We start from the raw sequence: 26,793 nt of genomic DNA on the forward strand, positions 1-26,793 counted from the left end.
GCCTGTCTTACGTCATTTCAACGTAGCAGTGGAAGACGAAACTGATCCTGGACCAGTATATAATACTGACCTAGAAACGTCTAAACGGCTTTACGGCACTTGTGATGACTGCTGCCTTTTTTTTTTTTTGGAGTTAATGGATGTGAATTGTTTTAAAACATGGCATTTTCCAATATAAAGAAATATATACACTGTACATGTATTAATTATATCGAGTAGCCAATTGTTTAAAACAAAACAAAAATGAACAAAAGCTAAAAAACATGCTGCAAGATTTTAGATACCTATAATTCAGGTTAATTGGGACACTTTTTCTCAGTCATCTCAATGTCAAAAAGTGTCCCAATAAACCTGAATTCACCCCTACTTTTGCCACTTTTTAATATATATATATATATATATATATATATATATATATATATATATTCAGGTTAATTGAGACACTTTTTCTGGTCATCTTAATGTCAAAAAGTGTCCCAATAAACCTGAATTCACCCCTACTTTTGCCACTTTTTAATATATATATTCTCTTAATATATTCAAATTATTTCTGAATATGAATAATAGGGTTCTTATAATACGATCTTTCCTGAGCCAATAAGGGTTAATGGATTTATTGCTGTAATGTATTCTATCTTTCTGACTTCATTAATATTTTTAATTACTCTACATTTTAGTGACAGATTAATATCTAAGCTTACTATAGACAAGAGTTTACTATATAATGAAAGGAAATTTTACCTGGAAGGTTATAAGTGAATGTCAGGTCAGGGCAAGTTGTCACGTGTTTGAAATGAAATGTATACTACTGTATATATATAATGAAATGTATCTATTAATTAAAATATGTGTTGGTCAAAACAATGGTTTAATATTTTTACATGTGGCCTTTACATTTTTGCTGTTTCATGAATTGTATTGTGTTTCATAATTGTTTTACTTTTGCTTAAAAGCACATTGCGGTTTAATTTCAGGTTCCGTTGTGACAACTTACCCCATACAGGGTGATAACATGTGTTCAATTAACTGAATGTTTTTTTTCCAAGGGTAATAACGGTGGAAAAGAAAGTTATTCTCTTTTCTTTCTTTTACTTTAACCTACCCTGAGAAATATGTGAATGTATATGTGAAGTCCCTCACCCACTTTGTGTGTAAAATGTTCTGATAGATAGATAGATAGATAGATAGATAGATAGATAGATAGATAGATAGATATTCTGTGTTGAATTGTGTGTGGTCAGGGATCGAGGGGTGGGGAAAGGCACTGAGGCAGAAGTGGGCAGGCTGTGTTTGTACGGGAATATAACTAACTTTCCCTCGAGGAAAGGCCTTATTTCATCAGTCGCCGTTAGGCTACTGTCGCGGTCTGAAGATTAACGGAACCGAACATGAGAGAAGTTTTGATCTTTCTCGTGTTTTTGTTTGCGACCTTTTCTCCGCTTCACTGCAATCAGCAGCAGGGCTTGATCCCCGAGGGTAAGGCTATGATTTCAGCTTATCACAGCTTAGATAAACCACACACCGCTTCTGTACATGATAATGTAACTCACTACTACAATTTTACCATGATTCAGTGTAAGGGTTCGTTGCAAACCTGACTTGCTAGGTAAAGTTAGCCAGGCGTTACGGACTGACGCCGCTGACGTGGACCCCTTCATGCAGAGATCAGCGATGATAATTTACAACAAAATCACAGTGCAAACAGTTACGTAATGTCTCAAACTGTAGTTGTGCGCAATAAGAGTAACAAAATGCGCAAAAACATTTGTTACTTACATTGTACCTACGCGTACCTAGTTTTCTCGTAACCAGATATTGTCTTGGTAACCAGGAATTCTTGTAAATTGCATTGCAAAAGAAAACAAAAATCACAGTAGCCTACATGTGATAGAACACGTATTCGTACATAGCCTAATATCTGGCTTTCTTGCGCCAGGTTTAAACATGGTATGTTAATATTCCAGCTGTGCATGGAGTTCCTGTCTGATCCTCACAAGAGATGTGGGATACCCATTAGGATGTGCTCTTCCAGCACGTAGGCAGAAGAACTGAGCAGAAGTTTGACGAAATCCACTCTGATTTGTGTTTTCTGTGTCTCAGGAGATCTTCTAGTGCTGACTGTAGCCACGCAGGAGACTGATGGCTTCAGACGTTTTATGAGATCCGCAAAACTCTTCAATTACACCATCAAGGTGAGACACTTTTTCCAGCAGTTTCCCTTTGAGAAAGTAATGAATATAATGTTCAGTTAAACACTGAGCATGTTAATAAAGTTTAAAGTTCTATTTAAAGGGATAGTTCACCCAAAAATGGGTCATTTACTCACCCTCAACTTGTTCCAAACCTGTATGAATGTCTTTCTTCTGCTGAACACAAAAGAAGATACTTTGAAGAATGTTTTTGGGTGAACTATCCCCTAATCCAGGTTATAATCCAAGGTATATAAATTGCATTATGACATTATTTTCATGATAGTTAAACACATTTTCTTTCAAAGTGCTAATTACCATAATGCCATAATCCAAAGGAAATGCGTGATGAAAATCAATTTGCTATAATACACAAAAACATAATGATATACTGTTAGTATAAATCCTTACTAACTTCAATTTATGCTGATTTAAATAATTCTATTAATTAAATCTATTAAATTCTATTAATCTAGTATCATCCTGTCACATTTATTTTGTTAAATTCAATTAAAATAAATTAAAATAAATTCAGTACAGCAGATACTACCATCATGCATGCTTGTAGTCAAAAGATTAAGCTTAGTTTTCTTAATGTAAAATGTTATTTCGGTAACACCTTATTTTAGGGTATTTTAACTAGTTGCTTATTAGCATGCATATTACTAGGATATTGACTGTTTATTAGTACTTATTAAACACATATTAATGCTTTATTCTGCATGAACATATTCTACATCCCATAATCCTACCCAATACCTAAACTTAAAGGGTTAGTTCACCCAAAAATGAAAATAATGTCATTTATTACTCACCCTCATGCCGTTCCACACCCGTAAGACCTTCGTTCATCTTCAGAACACAAATTAAGATATTTTAGTTGAAATCCGATGGCTCAGTGAGGCCTGCATAGCCAAGCAATGACATTTCCTCTCTCAAGATCCATTAATGTACTAAAAACATATTTAAATCAGTACATGTGAGTACAGTGGTTCAATATTAATATTAGAAAGCAACGAGAATATTTTTGGTGCGCCAAAAAAAACAAAATAACGACTTATATAGTGATGGCCGATTTCAAAACACTGCTTCAGGAAGCATCAGAGCATTATGAATCTTTTATGAATCACTAAATAAGTCGTTATTTTGTTTTTTTGGCGGACCAAAAATATTCTTGTCACTTTCGCCACTGTACTCACATGAACTGATATAAATATGTTTTTAGTACATTAATGGATCTCGAAAGAGGAAATGTCATTGCTCCCTATGTAGGCCTCACGGAGCCAATCTTGATTTGTATTCCGAAGATGAACAAAGGTCTTATGGGTGTGGAACGACATGAGGGTAAGTAATGACATTATTTTCATTTTTGGGTGAACTAACCCTTTAACAACTACCTTACTAACTATTAATAAGCAGTGATTAGGAGTTTACTGAGGAAAAGTCATAGTTAATAGTTAGTAAACAGTGAGAATTGGACCCTAATCTAAAGTGTGGTGTTAATTCTTATGATTTCAGGGTGAAATATGACCCTGACATTTTTGTTGGATGGACCCTGTATAACAGTGTAAGTAAGGTCTATAATCTGCAGACCGATGCCTGACATTCCTTTGCGTTTTTTTAGGTTCTCGGAAGGGGGGAAACATGGAAAGGTGGAGATTACATGTCGCCTCCAGGTGGAGGGCAGAAAGTGCGCCTGCTGAAGTCTGCTCTGGAGGACATACATGAGGAGAACAAAGTCATTCTTTTTGTGGAGAGGTAGTTATGTCCGTTATAATTAAATACATTATATCTGGAGTGTGTTGATAATATGTCTGTACTCTTACGAGCATCAGTGTTGATCATTGACAGCAACAATTATTTATGCTCTGGCTTTCCACAGCTATGATGTAATCTTTTCTTCTGGTCCAAAAGAGCTGCTGAAGAAGTTTCAGCAGGCCAAACACAAAGTTGTGTTTTCTGCCGAGACGCTCATCTGGCCAGACCGTCACCTGGAAGACAAACATCCTCATGTCAGGGAAGGGAAGAGGTTCCTTGGAGCAGGAGGTATTGCTCTCTTTTCTATTATCATTGAAGAGCTTGAGATATACTGTATGCTCTGTTTGCTTAATTTTGTATAGTTTTGGATGTTATTGGGAAGTTTGTATTAAAGGTGCTAAAGAGGATGTTTGTTTTATACATTTTTGCAATATTACTTGAAACTGTCTTTACTAACTGATAAAAGACTATTTATTAGGTGCACTGAAAGGAATAATATTAATATACATCATCTGTGCACGAGGTAGGGCCTTAAAAACATCAGCCAATCGCGTAAACGATTGGCCCTCTGGCTTGTCAATCACTGCCATGACGTTCCTTGTGAGAGACGTGCGTGGCTGCGTGCTCCAGTAACTTTCCACACTCCACAGGCGCCGCATGCAATGTTTTTGTCAGGAGACAGGAGTAACAACTGCAGATTATGAGTTACCTGCGGCGAGTCCGACATAATGAATCCACTAACACGACACAGCGAATGCCGGTGGTAAACACTCGTGTTCCAATACTCGTGCACGAGTTTTGGGAGGCGTTCCCTCAAAATGAGCTGTGAAGGAGGGGGGTTGTTCTTACGCATGCGCTCATTTCAGAAACCCACTAACAGTCTTTGGTTTCTCAGTCGACGAAAAAATCCTCTTTAGCACCTTTAAGTGTTCAAATCACTTTAGTTGGAATAAGATGTCAAAGTCTTTTTCTATAAAACAGCAATATTTTTTACTCTACTAATAAAGAATGCACATTAGGTGTGTTTTTGCTTTTTTAATGTTTTATGAAGTCACTGTAACCTTAATCATTATAGATTGTGTTGTAATTGTACAGTACTATAAAATTTTGTTCATGAAACTTAGCTAGTTTTTATTTTACAACAACTTCTCCTTGGTCTTTAAATATGACTGACATTAATTTAATGATTAAATTCACACTCTTATGGATATGATATGATACTATTTTGTAATTATCATTTAAATCTGATTATTTTTCAAATAGTTTGTTATAAATCAACATCTCAGAAAAAAATATTATTGGCATTCTAATCAAAATATGACTTTCTTTTACTAAAGAGGGCATTGATTTCATACATGTCCACTGTAGAGGACACCAGGATTTAAATCATGTTTATCAGGCATTTTGGGAGACACAACAAGTGAATAGCGAAATAAATTATTTAGCAATATTCCTATTATTATAAGATATTATTATGAAAATGTTGCCAATTATTACTCCCATTATTACACTTCTTTTTCATCACATGTTGCTCCAAGAATACATTAATGACTAAGATGCATTGTATTGAATGGGAAAACCCATGTATGACTATTTTACCCACATATGGCATAAAGTAAAATGGTATATCTTCCATAACATGGTTGAGAATCATCTTTAAACAAAGTTTGGTTAAAAAAAAATCCTGAAGCCTTAAAATTTTAAAAAATTCATGTCATTTTATTTTTTAACCAACTCAGTCCCACTACAGAGGACATAGCACAACATATGAATAAAATATAATTTTTCAAAAAAAACAAACATTTTTTTTTCATTTGTTTCTTATGCTCTAAGCAATGTAATGACATGAAAAAATACTAAATTCAAAAACCTTTTTTTTTTTCTTCTGGGTATATGTATATGTATATATATATATATATACAGTATATATATATATAATATTTTAAACACATTTGCAATCACTTCACAGTTCAGACACTACATTTATAGCACCATATATTTCACCAAAAAATTAGTAATTAGTAATGTAAATTAAGAAATTATATTTCATTTAAATACAACTTTTTTTTTAGGATCTTTATAATTGCATTTTTGTGACATTATTTTTATGACAATTAACCACCGTTCATTCTCATGAATGTAAAACCGCAATAAAAACCATTGTTTTGGCAAGATAAAATTGCTATATTAAATAACAACTATGACAGATATACAGTTGTACTTCACGGTTCCAATTACAGTAAGAAGGATGACTTTTTTCAGAATAAAGTATGTGCTTTAATTGGGGTTTGTTTATTTCAAAACTCTGGAATCAGCAATTATCATATTTTTGGTTTTACAGTTGATGGATGCTAATAATGTGCTAATAATGTTTAATAATTCATCATGCATTAGCTGATACCAAACATACCACCAACCAAAATCAATTTTAATCTTAGAATTTACTGGTTGAATATAATTGTGATTAGATCACATTCTCATGTTTAAAGAGAGTTACATTTACTAAGAATTGCTTACCAAGAAGTTTGAGGCTTCTTCTCTTTTTAAATTTCCTTTTTCACAATCTCTGAGAATGTTCTAGAATCATTCATATTTATAGGGTGATGTCAGAGATTAACAGCTGTGAAATAATCAGCACATACTTTTTACGGTCTGTATTGTCATCTGTGGCCTCTCTGAAAATTCACTCTCTTTAAATCATCCAGTTTCACATCTAAACCAGATAATAACACGTTTTGCGTCTATTTATAGGCATTTCCCATTGTAATGCTGGGTGTTTTCTTTTTTCTAGGCTTCATTGGTTATGCACCCAACCTTAAAGAGATGCTTTCTGACTGGTCAGGAGCAGATAGTGACAGCGACCAACTCTTTTTCACCAAGATATATATCAACCCAGAGAAAAGAGTGAGTGTTGTTTTTGGTATAGATTCTATTTTAAGTGGTGGCAACCATGGTGTGGTTTCCTCAAACTTTACTGCTCTGTTTTAGGAGATGTTGCCTTGTTTACAGAATGCACATTCAAGTTCACAGTTTTCAGTAATGACACATATTAAATTTGCGTATGCTGCGTTTTCTTCTTCCCTGTCATTTCCTCTTTAGAAGTCCATAAATATAACTCTGGACAACAAGTGCAGATTGTTCCAGAATCTTCATGGAGCTCTGGGTAAGTGTATCATTTTGTGTTCTCACCGCCTGATTTAGAAACATAGCCGTTATAAGATTTTAATTGGAGAGGAGTTCCAACATAAACTCAGTGGAGACTTTAAAGAGGCTTCTGCAAAATTCTCACTAGCATCAGCTCTCTAAAGGAGAACATCCTGTTTTATGCTTTCCAAAGTGCAGCGTCAGTATAGTTCTTGCTCTCTGATACCTGCTGGGAAGTTTCCTTTTCCTGTAACCTGTAAGTTTAATGAGGAACCGCTAATGAAATGCTTTGCTGAGGGTCTCAAATGCTGATTGGTTTCATGTGGACTAAAGCTCTTCTGTTTTCTACTCGACTGGCAGCTGTAGTTTTGACTCTCTGCCAGATTGTGGGAGGAGAGTGAGCTTCCCAGTTGCCTGTAATGGCATTTGTGGCTGGAATGCTAGAGCTGTAAGATGTGCCTGTGCACACGTACACCATCTCAGCAGGATGTTACTTACAACCCAGGTGTGCGACACTGCAGCTATGTATAGTTTTGCTTAAAGAATACACTGTACATTTTGTCCGGGAATAGGCTGTTAGAGCACCATAAATATTTAGGTGTGCTGTCATTTGTATGAGATTAAAAGTGCAATATGTAAGATTTTATGCAGTAAATTATCAAAAAACCACTAGGCCAGTGTTATATATTTTGTTCACTTGAGTACTTACAATATCCCAAGTGTTTGCATCTATTTGTAAATCGTGAGAAATTTGCAATTTTAACCAAGGCTCCGGGACGTGTGAGGAGTCGCCTGTCAATGGCGTCATACCCGCGTTACCCTCGGTTTCCGGTTTTATTTTGTAGAAACTATGGAAACACCAAAGATGCTTTAAAGTTTACATGTTTTAATAGACAAGGGAACAATTGTTTTGATATATTTATAGACAGAAAACTAATTATTGTTATATAGCTGAACATGTTTAGTCTTACTGTTTAAATCTAATTTTCTTTATGTTTTGTGAGTACCATGCTTTACCGTGCCTCAGAGAAAAACACTATTTTGTCAAGTAGCTAACATAGCATAATCAGATGAAGCTTTATTTTTAGTAACAGTAATACAGAATTTTCTCCATGATACAATATGTTTTAAAACTAATTGCATGCTATTTATCAACACAAGCCATCCAATATTTAATATGATATTCTAAAATCAATCTATCTTACTGCAGTGTGTAACAAATGTCTCACAGCAGCCGCTGTAACGTTATAACATCATTTTCAACACACTCAAATGTATCTAATATGATAAACAGCGCTGCGTTACCTCATACTCATGACCAGAAAAGTGGAATCGGCACCTGCTGCTCTAAAGGCGTATGTTGAGCAATCGCTCCAGCTCCTCGTTCAGCTCCCACAACACTCGCTCCTGCTCTGCTTCATACTACAGTAACGTTAATAATCACATCCATGAACATGATTTCATGAGTCCTATCCTGATTATTTCCACCAGCTGTGAGGTGAAGACCACATGTCCCAAGATTCTGCGCTCAAACTTGGCGTCATCAAGCTACGCCTTTGTTTTGAATAGGCCTCTAGCGACCTCTAGCGGACAGAAATATTACATATTGCACTTTTAATAACAATAAAAAAAACGAGTGTGTAAACTATGAGTTCATATAAATACTCTTTGTATGGTTCAGTATTTCTGTTTAAAATGTCTTTCTAAATTAACCAACCTATTGACATGAGAAATTATACCCCCCACATTTTAACCTTGAGATTCATTTTGAAATTCATGACAAATTCATACATGTTTGATTCAGGTATAACTGAGCTCTTTAGAAAATTTCTGGGAATTTTTTTTTTCTGGTCCTAAAAGTGTATTCTGATAGAATTGCGCATCATATGGTTAAGTACTGAGTAATATATTCATTAACAAGACATAATTATAGGCTTAGGGTTAGGGTCAGAAATGAACTTTTCATTAAGGGACTATATTTGCCACCTGGAATTGAAGTCAGCTGCATCGGACGTGGCATTTATGTTTATTTACACAGACTGATCAATTCATTTACAATGCTGATCAAAGGTGACATACATGCATTTACACAAGAAATGCATAATGTAAATGTAACGTATGGGACGGGAAAACAGAGTTGGAGATCCACGTTCAGGCTTTATTAAAAGGATGACCAAGTTGATGAACACAGACCCAGGGCACGTGTAACAGTAGATAGCCTACATAAAATATATATATATATATATATATATATATATATATATATATATATATATATATAAAAAAATTAAAAAATAGGAACTCATTACAGGGTGAGGCTGCATTTTACAACAAAAGTCATTATTGTTAATTATTGTAATATGTAATAATGATTATTAATATTGATTAATAGAATACATAAATAAACATTTTTGTCTTTGGGTTGTTGATTTTTATATATTAGAACATCAAGAGTTCAAATTGGTTATTCCAGTAGCATGATATGGTTTTTCAAACTGGGAAAAAATGATAGGTAACACTTTATTTTACAGTGTCCTTGTTAGACATGTTACATGTATTTACTATAGCAATGACTATAAATTGTGCATAATTACATGCAACTAACCCTAAACCACACCGTAATCCTAATCTAACCCTATATTAAGTACATGTAATAGTTCATTAATATTACTCGGTATAATTGCACTGTAACACGGACAGCTTAAAATAAAGCGTAAGGAAATTATTTTCAGAAAGCGAGCAAAGAATGTTCCATATCACTGAAGTGGTCTGCTTCGGTTTAGCGTAAGACCTGATGTAATGCTGCAATCAACATTTTTCATTCATTTTCACATTTCACCTAAATCACAACAGCCCTAATAGAATTAGTTTAATTGTGCAGGGACTTTTTTTTGCCCCATTTTTGTCCATTTTTGTTTATTTTGGTGACATTTTTCCATCCCTGGTTAGGTTTAAGATTATGGTTTGGTGTAGGGTTAGTTTCCTGTAATTATACATAATTCACTGTTATCAGTACAGTAGGTACATTTAACGTGTAACATATTACCAAGGGGCAGCATGTTGAAAGTAGTATAGGGCCTAAAACAGACCCTTGTGGCACTCCTTAATTTACTGACGATAACTTAGATAATTCCCTGTTTAAATAAACAAAATGGGAATGGTCTGATAGGTAAGATCTAAACCACCTTAATGCCTGTCCCCGAATAGCAGTGTAATTTTGTAATCGACCTGAGTATGTCATGATCTATAGTGTTGAACGCAGCAAGTAAGTAAGTAAGTAGCTTGCGTATTGACGCTGCTTGTCGGTTATTGGCTGGGGCACTGTTTATTATGTTTCGTGGTCCAGGCTGCACCAGTTTGTTTTTGTTGCCGTTTTTGGAGCTTGTGGCGACTACAGATGCTGTGTTTTTTTTACAGTGTGTTCAGGGGACAGGCAGCTAGCGGATAGTGAGATGTTTGCTGTATGTGACAAAAAATGTTTTGGCCTAAAAACGCATGACATCGCTTAGAGCACCTTTAAGATCAAGTAAAACTAGTATTAAGATCCAGCCTTGGTCAGGTTTTTTTTTTTTTGTAAGAAAGAGTACAATTGAGCAGACACAACTTTTTCTAGAATTTATATAAATATTGATTATATTATAAATATTAACTTTTAGTAATACAACTTTGATAATAAAAAAAGAACATTAATGGATTAGTCCACTTTTAAATAAAATTTTCCTGATAATTTACTCACCTCCATGTAATCCAAGATTTTCATGTCTTTCTTTCTTCAGTCGAAAAGAAATTAAGATTTTTGATGAAAACATTGCAGGATTATTCTCCTTATAATGGACTTCAATGGAGCCCAAATGGTTGAAGGTCAAAATTACAGTTTCAGTGCAGCTTCAAAGGGCTTTAAATGATACCAGACGAAGAATAAGGGTCTTATCTAGCGAAACGATCGCTAAACGATCGTTGTGGTTTTTTTTTGGGAAAAAAATCCCCACAACTGTATATGCTTTATAAACACAAATGATCGCCTTGCATGTGCTTCCGCTTCTCCAAAATGCTTACGCTGTATGTCCTACGCTTTCCCTATTCTACTTACGGAACGAATGTGGTGCCATTTTTGTTTTTTTTCCGTAAGTAGAATAGGGTCATTTTAAAAACTGTAATTTTGACCTTCAACCATCTGGACGCCATTGAAGTCCACTATAAGGAGAAAAATCCTGGAATATTTTCATCAAAAACCTTTTCTTTTCAACTGAAGAAAGAAAGACATGAACATCTTGGATGACATGGGGGTGAGTAAATTATCAGGAAATTTTTATTTAAAAGTGGACTAATCCTTTAAGAAACAATAAAGAAAAGAAACATCAAACTGTGAATGTTGCTATGAATCCCTCATTCATCCTAATGGTAATATCAGATCCATTGGCATTCATGTGAACAGTGAAAAGTTCACTGTTTAAGCTTCAAAAGGTTGTTTCAAAAGCTTTTTTATGCTTTCAAGATCAGAGGTATCCATTACAGATACCCAAGAGAGATTCATCCAAACATTTGTGGAGGAAATCCTTTATAAATGGGTCTGTGGATATTTATGGCTATTTAACTAACTACACAATGATTCAAACAGAATTCATGATTTAATAGATAACTGTAGAACAAAATTATTATATAGAATATTAATCTGAATATTACATTTTTTTAACAATTATTTTTTTATTGCATGACCAGATGAAGTCGTGCTGAAGTTTGAAGATGGACGTGTGCGAGCCAGAAATGTCCTTTATGACACTCTACCCGTTATTATACATGGCAACGGACCCACCAAAGTAAATTGATTTTCTGTCATGATCCAAATAATTAAGCTGTCTGTCTTTTTCACTTTAATCATTTTTATTACATGCCATTTCTTTCAGCTTCAGATAAACTACCTAGGGAACTATATCCCAAATCTGTGGACATTTGAGACTGGCTGCAAAATTTCTAATGAGGATCTGCGTCCGCTTTCTGGACTCCAGGTGGGCCTCACATTTACTACTCTTACCACAGTTTCCCAGCAGTGTTTTTTTATTGTTAAAATAATTCAGAACTATATTCTTATGGCTAAATATAGTGGTGCAGGTATGATGTCAGAACCCGGAAGACTAATTCGCTGCTGATTCCTTCGAGATTTTCCTGTGGGGATTTATGTGTAAAATAAAGCTTGTGGTTAACATAACTTGACTATACTTTAACGTTTTATTCTATAAATTACACACACTCAAACCGAAAACACAAATTTTGAAGCAGTTATGTTCATTTTTGAAAATGTATGTTTTTAAAGGTGCCCTAGATTGTTTTTTTACAAGATGTAATATAAGTCCAAGGTGTCCCCTGAATGTGTCTGTGAAGTTTCAGCTCAAAATACCCCATAGATTTTTTTAAATACATTTTTTTAACTGCCTATTTTGGGGCATCATTAACTATGCACTGATTTTTTCATCCGCCCCTTTAAGAGATGCGCTTCCTCTGCCCCACGAGCTCTCGACTATATATACATCGCATAATCAAAGTTCACACAGCTAATATAACCCTCAAATGGATCTTTACAAGATGTTCGTCATGCATGCTGTATGCATGCTTTGAATTATGTGAGTAAAGTATTTATTTAGATGGTTACGTTTGATTCTGTGTGAGTTTGAGGCTGTGCTCTGTGGCTAAAGCTAACATTACACACTGTTGGAGAGATTTATAAAGAATGAAGTTGTGTTTATGCATTATACAGACTGCACGTGTTTAAAAATGAAAATAGCGACAGTCTCGTCTCCGTGAATACAGTAAGAAACGATGGTAACTTTAACCACATTTAACAGTACATTAGCAACATGCTAACGAAACATTTAGAAAGACAATTTACAAATATCACTAAAAATATCATGATATCATGGATCATGTCAGTTATTATTGCTCCATCTGCCGTTTTTCGCTGTTGTTCTTGCTTGCTTACCTTGTCTGTGCACAGATCCAGCCGTTAATACTGCCTTTCCTTGTCTAATGCGTCGAATGGGCTGGCATTATGCAAATATTGGGGTCGTACATATTAATGATCCCGACTGTTACGTAACAGTCGGTGTTATGTTGAGATCCGAGTGTTTTCCAGAAGTCTTTTAAACAAATGAGATTTACATAAGAAGGAGGAAACAATGGGGTTTGAAACTCAATGTATGTCTTTTCCATGTACTGAACTCTTGTTATTTAACTATGCCGAGGTAAATTCAAATTCTGATTCTAGGGCACCTTTAATGCATAACTAGACAGGTTGGGGTGTGAGTGTGTGCAGTGAACAAAACGTCAAAGTATCGTCAAGTTATGTTTACCACAGGCTTTATTTTACACACAAATCGAAAAACCCCATTATAAAACCCCATAGGAAAATCTCAAATGAACCAGCGGCGAATTAGTCTTCCAGTTTCTGACGTCATCTCTGCACTACTATATTCTGAAGACATTTGAAGAGTTCAGATGCAAAAGCCTCTAAGTGCCATCTGAAATTTTCTTCTAAAATGAGCATTTTTATCAAGCTCATATGTTCAGGTTCAGTAATTTCACTTTAATGTCAATTAATAGGTCATTTTCATTGCCATTAAAGTGAAATAACTAAATATAAACATACGAGCTTGATAAAAATGCTCATTTTAGAAGAAAATTTCAGACGGCACTTAGAGGCTTTTGCATCTGAACTCTTCATTTATAAAGGTATTATTATTATTTTTTTTTTATTAAATAATTCTAAGTCCACTTTTATAGAGCCCCACATGACATGAAGGGGAAAAAAGATATCGTTATTATTAAGGAATGGGAATGAATTCTTATTTGGTGGCCACAGTATATTTTTTTCTTCTGCGTGTCATGTGCGGGGCTCCATACATCTTTTTAAATAATCATGATAATAATGTAAAGATCGATACTGTGTAGTTGTTACTTTAAAGAGCAGTTTATACCTGATCTGACCCTTAAAAAGAACTGGTGTTCACATTAAATATTATTGTTGATACTGCATATTGTATAAATAAAAATAAAAATCTAAAATTGAAATAAAAAGTTAAATTAATAAGAAATATTACAATGATTAATATAATTATTAAAATGTTAAAATAATATACACTCAAACTTACTACATTAATTTACACCAATAAAAGTCATTTTTAAAAACTTTACACTATAAGCATTCATAGAAACTTCTATAGAGAGTTAAAACATATTTATTTCAATTTAGCTGAATAATTGTTTGCCTGTTTTTTTGTTTTCTTGTTTTTCTGCAGGAGAGTGAATATCCTGTTGTGGTCATTGGGGTCTTCATCCAGCAGGCCACCCCCTTCGTCACTGTGTTCTTTGAGCGCTTACTTAACCTCAAATACCCCAAAAACCGGCTCAGATTATTCATTTATAATCAGGTAAAATATTATGTGCATTTTTATAACTCCTGTAGGCACTTTTTAACAGTTAAGCAGTAACAGTTTACTCTAAGGGTTCATTTGTTAACATTAGTCAACTACATTAGTTAACATGAACTAACAATGAACTAATAACTAACAACTTTTACTAATATCTATTTTTAAAATCAAAAGTTGTATTTGTTAACATTAGTTAATGCACTGTGAACTACTATGAACAGTGAACTAACATTAATAAATGCTTTAAAAGTATATTACTCATATTGCTCATTGTAAGTTTATGTTAGCTAATGCATTTACTGATGTTTACAAATGTTGCCAGGTAAGCTCTTAAAATTTGACATTCTTTATTGGAATCTATCTTACAAGACATAATTTGCTAATTCTATATAAAATGAACAATTTAAATACAAGTTCTGTCATGAAACTCTAGATGGCACAGGCTGAAATGTCCTTAACTCAACCTGCTCGTAATCACAAAGGTTATCTATCGGGCACAGCTGATTGGTTCCTGCTGTATCAGTAACCAATGAGCTTGCTGCTCAACCTTCAAATCCTGGTCAGCATTTCAGAAACCCTCCACCTTCCCCAGCTCCACCTGTATAGATCTGCTATGGGTAATTCATGTATGCTATATTTTACAGCAGCAGCAATAATAACAACAGCTTAGCAGATCTGTTCCACCAAGACCAAACATATCAATGTTGTCATATCCATTACCATGCCACACACTCCTAGAGTTGTCATGACAGAACTAGGTGTTATGTGAAACAGACCATGTGAATAAGATCAGTATCAGGAAACTTATACACCTGTCCTGTCCTGTTTAATACAGTGTGCCTGTTGAGTATCATCTTGTTTTCATAAGTTCATTGTTAAAGGCAGATCAGATCTGGGGTGCGTTTCCCAAAGCGAACTATGGTCGCAAGTTCCGTCGTTACCAACAGAGTTCAATGGGACTTACGATCATAGTTGGCTAGCGATGCTTTCGGGAAACGCACCCCTGATTGAATGTTTGTTGAACAGCAGTTTTTTTCTTTTATTTGTTAAAGGATTAGTCCACTTTCAAATAAAAATTTCCCGATAATTTACTCACCCCCATGTCATCCAAGATTTCCATGTCCTTCTTTCTTCAGTTGAAAAGAAATTAAGATTTTTGATGAAAACATTCCAGGATTATTCTCCTTATAGTGGACTTCAATGGACTCCAAACGGTTGAAGGTAAAAATTACAGTTTCAGTGCAGCTTCAAAGGGCTTTAAATGATACCAGACGAGGAATAAGGGTCTTATCTAATGAAATGATCAGTCATTTTCAAAAAAAATGTAAATGTATATGCTTTATATAAACAAATGATCGCCTTCCAAGTGGTTCCGCCAAAACCGCACTTTCATATTCTTCAAAAAGCTTACGCTGTATGTCCTACGCCTTCCCTATTCAACTTACGGAACGAACACAGCGCCAGTTCCATTTTTTCCATAAGATAATATTTTTTTCCGCTAGATAAGACCCTTATTCCTCGTCTGGTATCGTTTAAAGCCCTTTGAAGCTGCACTGAAACTGTAATTTTGACCTTCAACTGTTTGGAGTCCATTGAAGTCCACTATAAGAGAATAATCCTGGAATGTTTTCATCAAAAACCTTAATTTCTTTTCGACTGAAGAAAGAAGGACATGAACATCTTGGATGACATGGGGATGAGTAAATTATCAGGAAAATTGAAAGTGAACTAATTCTTTAATGAATCGAATTGCCTACATTGACGTTCATTATTGTTATTGCTCTTTTTTATATTCATTACATAATAATGAAGGACAATATTTCTGAATTATTTCTTTTGCAGGAATCACACCACGAACAACAAGTGCTTACATTTCTAAAGCATCATGAGTCTGAATATCAGGGTGTGAAGCTGATTGGACCAGAGGAGGATATAGATCCTGTGACCTCACGTAATATTGGCTTGTAAGTGTGCTTTTTAAATTCAGAATTAATTTTTTTCAAAAATCAAACAAAGTCCCTACATTTTAATATGGTGCACCTAAACACCATATGGAAACTGGCAAACAGTTTGTCGTTGTACAAATGGCTCCTCGATGCTTTGAATATTCCATTAATTTCTTTCTTTTTCTTTTTTGTTGCAGCGATATGTGTCGAGACGACATTGACTGTGAGTACTTCTTCAGCATAGACGTGGATGTGGTTTTAAAGAATGAAGACACACTTAAAATCCTAATTGAGCTCAATAAGTAAGTGAAAAGAATTGAATGTACTTGACAAATGAAGGCAAATTGTGGCAGTTTTCTTTAATGAGCTCATGTCCTCACAATTTTTTGTTTTTGAAAGTCTCAAGTTTGTATGGTAGTGTATAGTAATGTATTTGGTGGCTTTAAAAGAATAAAAAAAATCTCTACAAATTTCTATTTTGGCAAACGTAAAGGTCCTTTCACACCAATAGTGAAATGAAAAAGCCTTTGACTGAAGGAAATGCATATTTACGCCTGTACAATAGAGGGCGCAGCTCAACGATACTGATTATTTGTATCATTGAATTGGATCATCGAATGTCAGCAGCTAAGACATTGATTCATAAAGTGAAATTAAATACAAAAATATAATTGTATTATTTAACATATTTAATTATTGCATGTTTGCGTAATATTCTGTGTTTGCATTTCTCTGTTTTTATTCATTTTGAGGAATACTGAATCTGTTTTTCTAAGTGTAGAAACTTCTAGTTATTTCCAATGGGCCTTTTTTTTCTTTGATTATAATCATTATTTTTATGAACCTCACAGGCCTTTCATTGCACCAATGATGACCAAACCTGGGCGACTGTGGACAAACTTCTGGGGTGCGCTCAGTGCAGATGGGTACTACGCCAGGTCAGAGGATTACGTGGACATAGTTCAAGGACGCCGCATGTAAGTTGATTTTTAGCTAATTTCATTTGTTCTGTTATTTTATACAGTCATGTGATATCATAGAGAATCTATAGAGATGTATGTATATGTGTGCATTTTTATCTAATTTGAGTGATCATTTTCTTTAGTATGTAAAATGATGAGTGCATTTCGCTGCTCTAAAAATATAAAAAAGTCTTTGAAATTCATCAAACCAGGATAAATGGCAAATATGTGATCATTCTCCTCCACAGGGGTTTGTGGAATGTGCCATACGTCTCTAACATATTCCTGGTAAAAGCGGATACATTGAGGACTGACCTCAAAGCTCCTGACCTGTTTGAATCCGCAACGCTTGATCCAGATATGGCCTTCTGCGCCAACGTTCGGAACAAGGTCAGACATTAAACTCAAATAAATATTGCACAAATCACTATAAGAAATCACTTAGTGACAAGTATAATAAACTACCAATTACTCTTCTGTTAATGATTGATATGTTTTTGTTTGTTTGTTTGTTTTTTCATTCCTAGGGCATCTTCATGTTTGTAACAAATATGCACACTTTCGGTCGAGTTTTATCAACTGACAATTACCAGACAAATCACTTGCACAATGATCTCTGGCAGATCTTTGAAAATCCTGTGGTAAGATAAAAAATAATTTCAGACATGAATATTAAACAAGACATTTTTACTTTATTGTTAATTTATTTACTGTTTGTTTTTGCCTATTTTTTTTCTGTGGAACAGGAATGGGAGGAAAGATACATTCATGAGAATTATTCCAAAATTTTGAGAGATGGACTTATAGAAACTGTGAGTATTCTCCCAAAGCATAATAGCAGAATTTTAATATTAAATACTGTACCCGATTAGGTAACACTTTATAATAACTCACGCTATGAAGCATTAGTTAAGCATTAGTAAACAGTCAATTCATCTTTTATAAAACATTAATAGACATTAGTAAGCCGTTTATAAATACAGCTATAAATGCTTTGTTCTTGATTTATAAGCATATCTATAATGAGCCTAATAATTGTATTTTCATACTTTATTAATGATCAATTTATAATTTCTAAATTATGTGTTTCATTTTCCACAAACCAGTTATTTAGGAGTTGTCAGTGGTTCATAAGATCATTTAGGAAGTTTAAGTAAATGATTAATAAAATATTTAAATGTACATTTATGCATCTTATTATTTAGACATATAGTATTAGTTACTTGACAAAATGCTTTATTAACACATATTCCTAGTGTCGAAACTACCTCAGTACTAACTTTAAAACATTAGAGAACAGCAGTGCAGAAGATCACTGAACCTTTAAATCTCATTTATAAAAGCATAAATAGTCCTCACTTTAGATGAGCTCACAAAAATAGTTAACTGACCACTTCTAAATGTTTTATAATTACCTGAATTAATCATGAATTGCAGTAGGAATATGTGTTAATAAAGCATTTATTAACACACTAAGTAACTATTGCTATATGTCTAAATAATAAGATGTATAAATGAATGTTTAAATAGTTTATTAATCATTTACTTACACTTCCTAAATGATCTTATGAACCACTGACAACTCCTAAATAACTGGTTTGTAAATAATGTAATACTTAATTTAGAAATGATAAATTGATTATTAATAAAGTATGAAAATACAATTATTAAACACATTATAGATATGCTTATAAATCAAGAATAAAGCATTTATAGCTGTATTTATAAACTGCTTACTAATGTCGATTAATGCTTTATAAGGGATGAATTAACTATTTACTAATGCTTAACTAATGCTTCATAGTGTGCAGTTATTATAGTGTTACTGAACATCAGAGACTTTTTAAAAAACATTTAAAAATCTTACCGACCCCAAGCTTTTGAACCGTAGTGTCGATATTGGTAACTCTTTATTTCAATAGTCCACTTCAGGCACTCTACTAGCTATACATGACTTTGCAACTACATGTCAACTGAAGGTGATGATACACAGGATGGGCAACAAATTTCTATCTGGATACTTTAGATTGAAATTTGTTGCCCAAGCAACATCGCTTGGCAACATTGATCAAAAAGATGCCCCGTGTATCATCACCTTAACTCTCATTAGAGTATTAGCTTTAATTTTGAATGTCCCACAACAGACATTCTATAGACTATAAGTAACTTTGCAACTACATGCCAACTTATTCTACTAACCCGAACTCTAACACTAATATAACAGTCTACTCTAATTCCAAGAGTTAGTTGACATGTTGTTGCGAAGTTACTATAGTTAGCAGGAGGTCTAAAGTGAACTATTGAAATAAAGTGTTACCAGTATTTTTAGGTGTTAGGGGTTTGTAACAATCACCAAACTTAAATAGGAGAAATAGTAACAGTGATGGCAAGCACCACAAAAAAAGTCTTTATAATTTAAACTTTGTTTATTTGCAATTCTCTGTGTAGCCGTGCCCTGATGTGTACTGGTTCCCTATTTTCACCGACGTGGGCTGCAATCATCTTGTTGAAGAAATGGAAAATTTTGGCCAGTGGTCAGGAGGTGGAAATGTGGTATGTTGTTGTTGTTTTTCTGTCTTTCATCCCTATTGCCTTACCTTAGTATTGCTCTGAGCAAACTGTTTTGTACTTTTAGGACACCAGGATCCAAGGTGGATATGAAAACGTCCCCACAATTGATATCCACATGAATCAAGTGGGCTATGAAAAAGAATGGCAAAAGTTCCTTTTGGATTATATAGCGCCTGTCACCGAGAAAATGTTTCCAGGGTACTACACAAGGGTAAGGCTTTCTTTGTTCTCCTGACATTGAAAAACAAATTATATTTGTCTTGAAGTACACTACCGGTCAAAAGTTTGAAATAATTAAGATTTTTTTTTATGTTTTTGAAAGAAGTGTCTCACCATGCTCACCAAGGCTGCATTTATTGGATTAAAAAATACAGTAAATATTTCTCTAGATATATCTGTCTCCATATATATCTAGAGAATTGGTGCGGTCTCGCTTTCACACCGGAAAGCCCGCTGATCGTGTAGCCTGTATACCAGATGCGCCATCGTCTCAACTTTTTTATTTATCTTTATTTTCACCACGGAAACAAGTCAAGACTTCTCATTTTACACCTACCTCTGACTAGGCATAAGAGTCTCAGACATGCGCTACGCCCAGATGGTGCAACAGGCATTAGTTCTACGCAGGACTTAAAACGCATTTTACGTTAAGCTTAGTCTTACGACCGGGTGTACATCCAGAGGACTCCTAAAAAACTAAACCAAATCAAAACAATCCTAAAATGGCAATCCACCTCAGCAATCCGCCCAAAGACACTGTACACCATTGAGGCAATAGGCGATAGAGCCTTGACTGATAAGCCTTTTCTTTATAAATGCAATAAATATTTTGATTTATAGATTTTAATCTGTGATGACAACATGAAGGTTAATGTACAGGCAAAATGCATTGAATGATGGAGAATAAAACATTGGCGTTAAGTTGAGAATAACGTCCTATCATCTGCACCGATAGACTTGTGGGCAGCTCGCATGGCCCGAGTTCGAGTTCCAGCTTGTGGACGTTTCCCGATCCCGTCCCTCCTTTCTATTTTCCACTTCGCTTCCTGTCGACTCACTGTCCATCATAATAAAAAGGCAAAAACGCCAAAATAATTAAATAATGTCCTATTACCTGTGGTAGTTGTTTTCATGAGTTCACACTTACAAATAATCGAATAGAGTAAAAGAGTAAAATAAGCGTATTTGGTGTGCTGTCGGAAGGTTTGTCCAAGATGTTTGCTAGATTTGTCCCTAAACTTTAAAAAATAGTCTCAAAAAGGGCTGGTGAAGTCACTAAATCTAGTGACAAAATCCCTAAATTGGCAAGGAAAGTGAGGAGTCGGGTGGTGTAGGGATGCAGAAAACTGTCAGGTAACTAGGTGAGTCGGCTGTGTATATCTGCCCCCTCTCGAGCTGATTTTAGCATGCTCCTCCCGAACTTTGTTTATAAAACATCATTTGTTGCTTGAATTCTGCAATCTCTCGAGATGCAGACATGAGGCTGACAATTAGCTGAACATATACTTGTTTGATTAATGACACTTAGCCTACAATCACTGTGTGCATAATTAGTAAGTGTGTTGACATCATCCATAGCAACAAGGTCAGCCCCACCCTTCCTCTTAGCTTAAGACTTCTCTCTATTCCTTAGTAAAAGTTTGTCTCAGCAGCTTTGTGAATAGGTTTTAAGAGGAAACCTAAGAAAAAAAGTTTTACTGCTATTTAGGAGAACTCTTAGTGTTAAGATAAAATGTTTTTGTGGATACGGCCCCTGTTTTATATTTTAATATGTTTTAAATGAAATTTAAAGTGACACTGTCCTTAGGCAACAGACCGCAACAGGCCCCGCGCTTAATGGGTCCCCATGCCATCGCAAACAGAGAGTCCTTCCTTCTCGAACTCTCCGCTCTTCTTCTTTGGGTCTCCTCCATACACCTTCTGCTCGTCTTACCACCATGGGCCATAGGGCCTTTAGCCATGTTTCTCCTCGCCTTTGGAATTCTCTCCCAGCCAACATCCGTGATTCAGACTCCTTATCTCAATTTAAAGTTAAACTTAAGACTCATTTATTCAGAACAGCTTATCCTTCATGATTACTGTATGCACTCAAGTCTAGCACTTTTGTTTTTTTGTTATTCTTATATCTGTCATGTTTTGTATTTGCTGCCTTTTACTTAAGTTATTGACATTTACTGTTATTTATTATTTTTAACATTGTTCTTGTTGCTATTTCTTGTTGTATGGTGACCTTGAGTGATTTGAAAGGTGCCTAAAATAAAATGCATTATTATTATTATTATTATTATTTATTAAACAGACCGACGGGGAGACCACCACCCATCATTCGAATACATTCTTCATTTGTCATTCAAATACAATAAAATATCTTTATATATTCTTTATTTTATATAATATTTATATATTTATACTAATTCGGGTGATGTTTGATATACCTTAAAATCAGAATGAAGCGTTGTGAGAACTCTTTTATCCTTGTGGTCACAAAAAGTTCTGTTATGTTCCAGAATGGGGTTGTTTATATTTTTTCTTTGGGCCAGCTGATCCTCTACACGTGAATGCTGCATGATGACTCTGCATCTGTCTGTGTGATTTTCTCCTGCAGGCCCAGTTTGATCTGGCATTTGTAGTTCGTTATAAACCTGATGAACAGCCTTCGTTAAGACCACATCATGACGCTTCCACTTTCACTATTAATATAGCTCTCAATCAAGTGGGGATTGATTATCAGGTGAGTGATTATCAGGTGGCTGTGCTATGTGTTAAATATTTTATATTTTTTTTACTTTTTACTCTAAAAAAGTGAAACGACTGTGTCAAGTGCATTTTTATATTGGTCTAATCGAAAATCATGGTTTCTCCGGAACACAAATTAAGATATTTTTGATGAAATCCGAGGGTTTCTGAAAATACAATAAAATATCTTTATATATTCTTTATTTTATATAATATTTATATATTTATACTAATTCGCACACACGGGCAGCAGTGTCATTGTACCTTATGAGGCCCAGAAAGGTAGTAAAGACATCGTTAAAATAGTCCTTCATTTGTGACTACAGTGGTTCAACCTTAATGTTATGAAGCGATGAGAATAATTTTTGTGTGCAAAAAAACAAAAATAACTTTATTTAACAATTTGAAATGTTGTCGTATGCAGTTGACGCAGTGAACGCAGTATGGCTCAGTATTGGCAGACGCTGTTCACATGAGCAGCACGACGCATGCATGTGATGCTGATGCAGGAGCCGGCCAATAATGAGCTGGTGTTCTGGCGTAGAACACGGAACCTCTGCACTGCGTTCACAACGTCAACTGCATATGACAAAATTCAGTCATATTATTTGTGATCTACACAACCAATTTCATTTTCTTCTAAACTAAAAAGGGGGAAACTTGAGAGTGTTTAATGTTCAGTTATGTTGGTGTTTAGAACTGTTACACTCTGTTAGCATTACAGTGAAGAGTGGAGCTATTTCTTAGGCTGAGGACAGGTACACAGCAGATTTAGCATGCTAAAATGTGCTGTTGCCTGTAGAGTGCTGCAGTGATGACGTATTTTTGTAGGCCAACCCGAAAGTTAGTAACACCCTGGTTCCCTCAACAAAAACCCAATAGGATTTTTCTATTGGCTTTTGGATTATTGCAGAAACATGAGAGGGGGTGACCAACAAAAGCTTTCTTTCACGTTTTGTTCGTCATAATAAATGAACATGAAAATTAACACTTTTAAGAATTTTGAAGCGTAAATACAATCGACAGAAGTCAAAATCTAAATGCAGGCAATAATCAGACAACACTATGGTCATGGTCGCTCGACTTCAACGTCAGCATCTAAACTTCTGACAGCTGTTTTAGTCTTCATTTAAAAAAAAAAAATCCCTGTAAGTTCATTTTAATAGTTTGCATGAAAAATCAATGGACTTTTGACAAGGCCCCTGAAATAATCAGGTCTTCATTTTAAGCTTTCATTTAGTGATGAGGGATTTTTTTGCTAGATAAAAAGCAGGAGAAATACCAAGCTGGTGTTGCTAGAGGAGGAGTACAGTGAGAAGTGCCTGGTTCCCACAGTAAAGTTCAGTGGTAGTAAAGCTCTTATATAGGGATGTATGAGTGCTGAAGGTGTGAGGGAGTTGTGCTTTATCAATGCTGTCATGAATTCCCACACCACTGTGTGATGTAATACAAAAACTTGAAACAGAAGATGTTACCCTTTCCTCATTCCCTGCATTGTTGGGCACTTTTTTCAACATGACAATGAGGATATGCATTCTCCCAAGCTGAAAAACCTTCTGTGGACATGTATTACACTCAGTCTTAACACTCTTGAACGCCTGTGGGGGATTCTGTAGAGACGAGTTGAGCAACACTCTCCATTAAAGATCAGGGCATTTAAAGGGTTAGTTCACCCAAAAATGAAAATTATGTAATTTATTACTTACCCTCATGCCGTTCTACACCCGTAAGACCTTCGTTAATCTTCGGAACACAAATTAAGATATCTTTGTTGAAATCCGATGGCTCAGTGAGGCCTGCATAGGGAGCAATGATGTTTCTCAAGATCCTCTCTCAAGATCCATTAATGTACTAAAAACATATTTAAATCAGTTCATGTGAGTACAGTGGTTCAATATTAATATTATAAAGGGACGAGAATATTTTTGGTGTGCCAAAAAAACAAAATAATCACTTATATAATGATGGCCGATTTCAAAACACTGCTTCAGGAAGCTTCGGAGCATAATGAAAAACTAAAATCTGAATGTTTATTCTACTGAAATCTTACTGATATGTCACTTGCATAATAATTTGGAACGTGGTGTACTCATTTCTGCAATCCTTAATTTAAACAAAATTGGCTAATTTACTTTTTTTATGGCTATTAATGACATATATTTCTCAGTTTATATTATGTATATGTTTAATACATTGTAGTTTTGCCATCTTTCCATGATTTGTATTAATCATTTTGTATTTGCACAGAGGGGGTGTACTCATTTATGCTGTGCACTGTATATATATATATTTTAACAAAAAAAAAAAAAAAAAAAAAAATATATATATATATATATATATATATATATATATTAACAAATTGTTAAAATGTATAACTAAAATACAATTTGTGAAAAACTAATAAAAGTTGGCTGTAACAAATTAAAGCATTTTTTAAAATTTGGTCCAGTGTATCATTTTTTTCAGTGTAGTTTTGTATACAGAATCAAACCTACAGTACTATAAATGTAGGTTTACTTCATATATTAAATTAAGCTATGTAAACTATTGGTTTGTAAAATGTTCTTAACGTAACACAGCAGCATGTCTTGACCTGCAGCTCTCCCTAAAGCTTGAAATGTGCTGACATGCAGAAACTTTCTTAGATTTTCCAAGTGTTAAAACACTAATGGGTCTCTGGCATGGGAAGGCCTTTCATTCTACTTTTTGGGATGTAAATTATTACAGTATTTTTATATGTCCTGTTTCTCTCCTTTTTCATCTTTGTAAAATGTTAACTTTTGTTTCTGCTATTTTGAAGCAGTTTGATAGAACAAGAGCACATTGTATTAACGATCAATGATTTTGTGTTCAGGGTGGCGGCTGTCGTTTCTTGAGGTATGACTGCTCCATTAAAGCTCCCAGGAAGGGCTGGGCGCTCATGCACCCTGGACGCCTCACTCACTACCATGAGGGTCTGCCCACCGTAGAGGGGGTTAGATACATCGCTGTCTCATTTGTGGATCCTTGAACTTCTTTTATTGGAATCTTGAATTTGCTTGGAATTCAGAAGACTCTTGAGTGCATAGTCCCACTGGAGGCTAGAAAAATAATCAGCAAGAACATTTTGACGCAGTGCCTTACACTGTGAATGTGTCAGTGTGTATATATATTTCCACATTTTTTGTAACATAAAGGCATCTTTTGATAATGATCGATGAATGTTGAAAGCAGTTTGACAGATCACTATGCAATGTCATTTATATGTAGTGGCATTTTACTCATTTATTTATTACCATTTATTGAAGGGAGTATTCCATACAGACGATGTGGATTTCAATAATTTATCTGTCCTTGCTTTGACATTCACAGGAGTTGTTTTCTTTATTGATGCCCTTCAAGCAATTGGTGCTGCTGTTTGAAAACAGTCTGACATATGGTTTGCTTAATGTCGCTTGTTCTTGTCGTGTTTATAAATCAGTCATGCCATAATTTTTTGGAAGAAAACACAATAAAAACGAGAAAAAATTCATAATGGTCAATGGTACAATTACATTGTGTCTGCAATTCACTGCTGTGTATGGCAAGCCGTTTTGACTTTATTTCAATTATTTCAATCTCGGGATATGAATTCTTGATATAAATAATTCAATTGACCCTTCACAAAGACCCGCCCCCCTTAGTTACTGTTGCTTTGTCCGACAAGCCATGGCGCTGTCACGCCACGCGCAGTGAAAAATACATCGCAGAGCAAAGAGGACACTGACAACACGTCGACAGACAAGACAGAGCAGGTTACATATGATATTAAACAAAGTCCCAGCTCAAGAGGCCCGTGAACCGATCATCTCTTCCTACTAGTTCATTTATAGCATCAAATAAACATGAACGAACATGAGAAGGAATATTGTTTCAAACGTGGAAAGACGTCAATACACACCATTTTTCAAATTCAAGTCCACCGAGGTTAATTTTCTAACTCCTGACTGCTTTGTTGGACAAAATGGCGGATTCGGCGTTATGATTGGTTGGATCGCTTGTCAATCAAACTCCCGGCAAAGGGTCAATTATTGATATCGGGAACTGC

At 34.9% G+C, this 26,793-nt stretch overlaps 1 protein-coding gene across 1 annotated transcript; it reads left to right on the forward strand.

The window, feature by feature from the left end:
* Window positions 1-1,236: 1,236 nt before the first annotated feature.
* plod1a (procollagen-lysine, 2-oxoglutarate 5-dioxygenase 1a) lies at window positions 1,237-26,236 on the forward strand. Its single transcript, XM_048210716.1, has 19 exons — window positions 1,237-1,476; window positions 2,101-2,192; window positions 3,814-3,947; window positions 4,072-4,235; window positions 6,739-6,851; window positions 7,047-7,110; window positions 11,811-11,908; window positions 11,996-12,097; window positions 14,381-14,512; window positions 16,355-16,476; window positions 16,656-16,760; window positions 17,310-17,435; window positions 17,669-17,810; window positions 17,948-18,061; window positions 18,167-18,232; window positions 19,869-19,973; window positions 20,056-20,202; window positions 22,597-22,722; window positions 25,582-26,236. Exons 1-19 carry the CDS (start codon window positions 1,389-1,391, stop codon window positions 25,735-25,737), a joined length of 2,196 nt encoding a protein of 731 aa, XP_048066673.1. The 5' UTR covers window positions 1,237-1,388; the 3' UTR covers window positions 25,738-26,236.
* Window positions 26,237-26,793: the final 557 nt, after the last annotated feature.

The sequence above is a fragment of the Megalobrama amblycephala genome, linkage group LG12, assembly GCF_018812025.1.
Source record: "Megalobrama amblycephala isolate DHTTF-2021 linkage group LG12, ASM1881202v1, whole genome shotgun sequence".
NCBI classification, from domain to species: Eukaryota; Metazoa; Chordata; class Actinopteri; order Cypriniformes; family Xenocyprididae; genus Megalobrama; species Megalobrama amblycephala.

Bases quoted from the DNA above. Each gene is read 5' to 3' on its own strand.
- plod1a (XM_048210716.1), top strand. From the start codon at position 1,389: ATGAGAGAAGTTTTGATCTTTCTCGTGTTTTTGTTTGCGACCTTTTCT. The intron at 6,852-7,046 runs GTGAGTGTTGTT...TTTCCTCTTTAG, and splicing joins ATATCAACCCAGAGAAAAGA to AAGTCCATAAATATAACTCT. The intron at 18,062-18,166 runs GTAAGATAAAAA...TCTGTGGAACAG, and splicing joins AGATCTTTGAAAATCCTGTG to GAATGGGAGGAAAGATACAT.